The following is a 2807-nucleotide window of genomic DNA, read 5'->3' on the forward strand; positions in this document are numbered from 1 at the left end:
CATGGATCCTAGATTCTATAGATTCTTGGTTCCTTAGATCCTAGGTGCAATGGATTCTGGATTCTATAGATCCTTGGATCTATAGATCTATAGATCCTTGGATCCTTGGATCTATAGATACTAGGTGCCAGGAATCCTAGATTCTATAGATCCTTGGTTCCTTAGATCCTAGATTCTATAGATCCTTGGATCTATAGATCCTAGGTGCAATGGATCCTAGATTCTATAGATCCTAGGTGCAATGGATCCTCGATTCTATAGATCCTAGATGCCATAGATCCTAAGTGCCATGGATCCTAGATTCTATAGATCGTTGGTTCCATAGATCCTAGGTGTCATGGATCCTAGATTCTATAGATTCCAAGTGCCATGGATCGTAGATTCTATAGATCCTAGGTGCCATGGATCCCAGATTCTATAGATCCCACGTGATGTCTAGGCGTTCCATAATCTCCATTTACCTAACGCTCCTAAGCGATAGTTGATAGTGACCAAGACGATGTCCTGGTCCATGAGATACTGAGGTCCAAACAAGCTACTCTTTCCTGAGAAGGAATAAAATCCTCCTGGGTGCAGGAACACTATCACCGGTCTCGATACGTTCGATTCTCCGGAAGGCAACTGCAATCGCACACTCAATTGTACAAAGTAAACAAACTTGTCTCTCCCACTCTGTACATCATTACAGTATTTGCGACTCGGTTCCTTACTTCAGTGGTGTACACGTTTAAACGTAGACAGTCCTCCGACATGGTCGTGCTGCGAGGTTGAGGACACTCTGGCCCTTCCTCGCTCGCATCGAAGACGTCCTTCCAATCCTCCGCTGGGATCGGCGGCTGTGAATCACGCAGAACCGTTCTCACTTGCGAGGAAATAAAAAAAAAAAAACATGCCTAGCGAACCAATGTCATTCTCAAAAATTCGCAACTCTCGACAGCAAAGCGTTGATTCCAAAAAATCCGACGGCAAAATAAACCCGAAACACGTTTCTACGGGGCATTAATTTCTTCTAAGATTTGTCATACTTGAAAACGTTGTTGTCCAGTAGGAGGTTCGGCGTACCTCACGCCACGAAAGGAATAGATATCTCTGCCAAGCCTGGAGGTCGAGATGGAACCCTTTATAGGTCCGATTGGTGCCGTTACTAACAGCTGCCGTTCAGAAGGAGACGCTTCGGTGGTTAGGATGCCAACCAAGCAGCAAAGTATCGCTATAACAGTCGTCATCGTTCTGCTTGGAGATCTTGTTAATCTTCCGGGTGGAAATGTCGATTCGTAAACCTGGCTCTGATTTAATTAAAGCGACTCGCTCGGTGCTCGCGCGAGGACTGAGTGTCCGAAGGACTGGACGCGATAATTTATATCGTGGCTACGAGGAAAACGAGTGGGGAAATCCAACTGTTGGCATGGAAAGAATGCTTTGTAAATGTTTCGAGGAAGGTCGCTCTATTTCAATTGTCACGCACGTACCAAGAGTTTTATGGGCGTGCAATTATTAGTCGGTGTTTTAATTAACGAAAACAGTTGAAAGAACAGTTGAGAGGAATTCGGTTCTCGTTAAGCAAACGATAGAGAGGCAACTCGCAGCTGACGATACAACCTGTTTGCGATGGTATAAATATACCATGAACACGTGGATTTTAAAATGTCATCGTGCAGAAAAATAAGCTTTGGGTACTTGATCTTTTATACACTGATTTACTGCATCTGATAATCCCAGGCTTTCAATGGAAGATAACGTTACGTTCTCTGTCCAATTTTTCATTTTCCAAGTTATTCATCATTTTCACGTTTTCTATGAACTAGATACTACGAATTTCCTTCTGCTATTTTCGTACTTGCTAGTATCGTACATTTTATGTAGAAATAATTCTTCTGTTCAAAGTGGGTACACATAATTTTCACACTTTTCACACTTTTCTTGAATTTAGTAACGTTTTCATAGAATACATTGTCTAATTATTAATAGTCGTCTACTCTGTACTTTTATTTATAGCCTGTGCAATCAGGAATATTTAGACGCTTGAACGGTCTTATTAAGATTAAGAAATTCTTAATAAGAATCTTGCTTAATAAGAGTCATAACTGTGCCACGAGAATCGCAACCTCGAGGAGCACGAACCCCAAGCGAATGATAAGGAGCGCAAACAGTCATGCTGGGAGACGACATTTTTATTGGTATATTATCGGACACATGTGGTTCGGGTTAGGTCAAGTTCGCGCAAACAGCTGATCGTTAATCAGACCGTGTAACCGTGGATCGATATGAACAATTTCCTTGAAACTCTTGAAGGAATGCGTGGAGGAAGTGATCCAAAGATCACTTTCACTTTAGTACTTGCTATTATTATATACAATGGAAAGAAATATTGAATGGAACGATAACGACCAGTTTTAGTTTTCCACATTTGCTAAGAAATACCGTTTCGCGATCCAGTGATGATTACAGTAGCCCATGGCGAAAGTCGCTGGTTAAAGGTACAATTACATTAATCAATGAATTAATTAATAGCAATTAATAGTGTACTGGCAATTAATAGCAATTAATAGTAATTAATTAGTAGCATCCTTGGTTCTATAGATCCTAAGTGCCATGGATCCTAGATTCTATAGATTCTAGATTCTATAGATCCTTGGATCTATAGATCCTAGGTGCCATGGATCCTAGATTCTATAGATACTTGGTTCCTTACATCCTAGGTGCAATGGATCCTAGATTCTATAGATTCTAGATTCTATAGATCCTTGGATCTATAGATCCTTGGATCTATAGATCCTAGGTGCCATGGATCCTAGATTCTATAGATC

The 2807-nt window shown here is 41.0% G+C and overlaps 1 protein-coding gene across 1 annotated transcript in view; it reads right to left on the minus strand.

Annotated features, from left to right (window-relative positions):
• LOC128896671 (esterase E4) overlaps nucleotides 1-1335 on the minus strand; it is a 4329-nt gene extending 2994 nt beyond the window's left edge. Inside the window, exons 1-3 of the mRNA XM_054160028.1 lie at nucleotides 1026-1335; nucleotides 711-836; nucleotides 462-621 (exon numbers count right to left, since the gene is read on the minus strand). Of these exons, the coding sequence (XP_054016003.1) occupies nucleotides 462-621; nucleotides 711-836; nucleotides 1026-1226 (487 nt within the window). The 5' untranslated portion in view covers nucleotides 1227-1335. The remainder of the gene's footprint in view (nucleotides 1-461; nucleotides 622-710; nucleotides 837-1025) is intronic.
• Nucleotides 1336-2807: the final 1472 nt, after the last annotated feature.

The sequence above is a fragment of the Hylaeus anthracinus genome, unplaced genomic scaffold (assembly GCF_026225885.1).
Source record: "Hylaeus anthracinus isolate JK02 unplaced genomic scaffold, UHH_iyHylAnth1.0_haploid 11978, whole genome shotgun sequence".
NCBI classification, from domain to species: domain Eukaryota; kingdom Metazoa; phylum Arthropoda; class Insecta; order Hymenoptera; family Colletidae; genus Hylaeus; species Hylaeus anthracinus.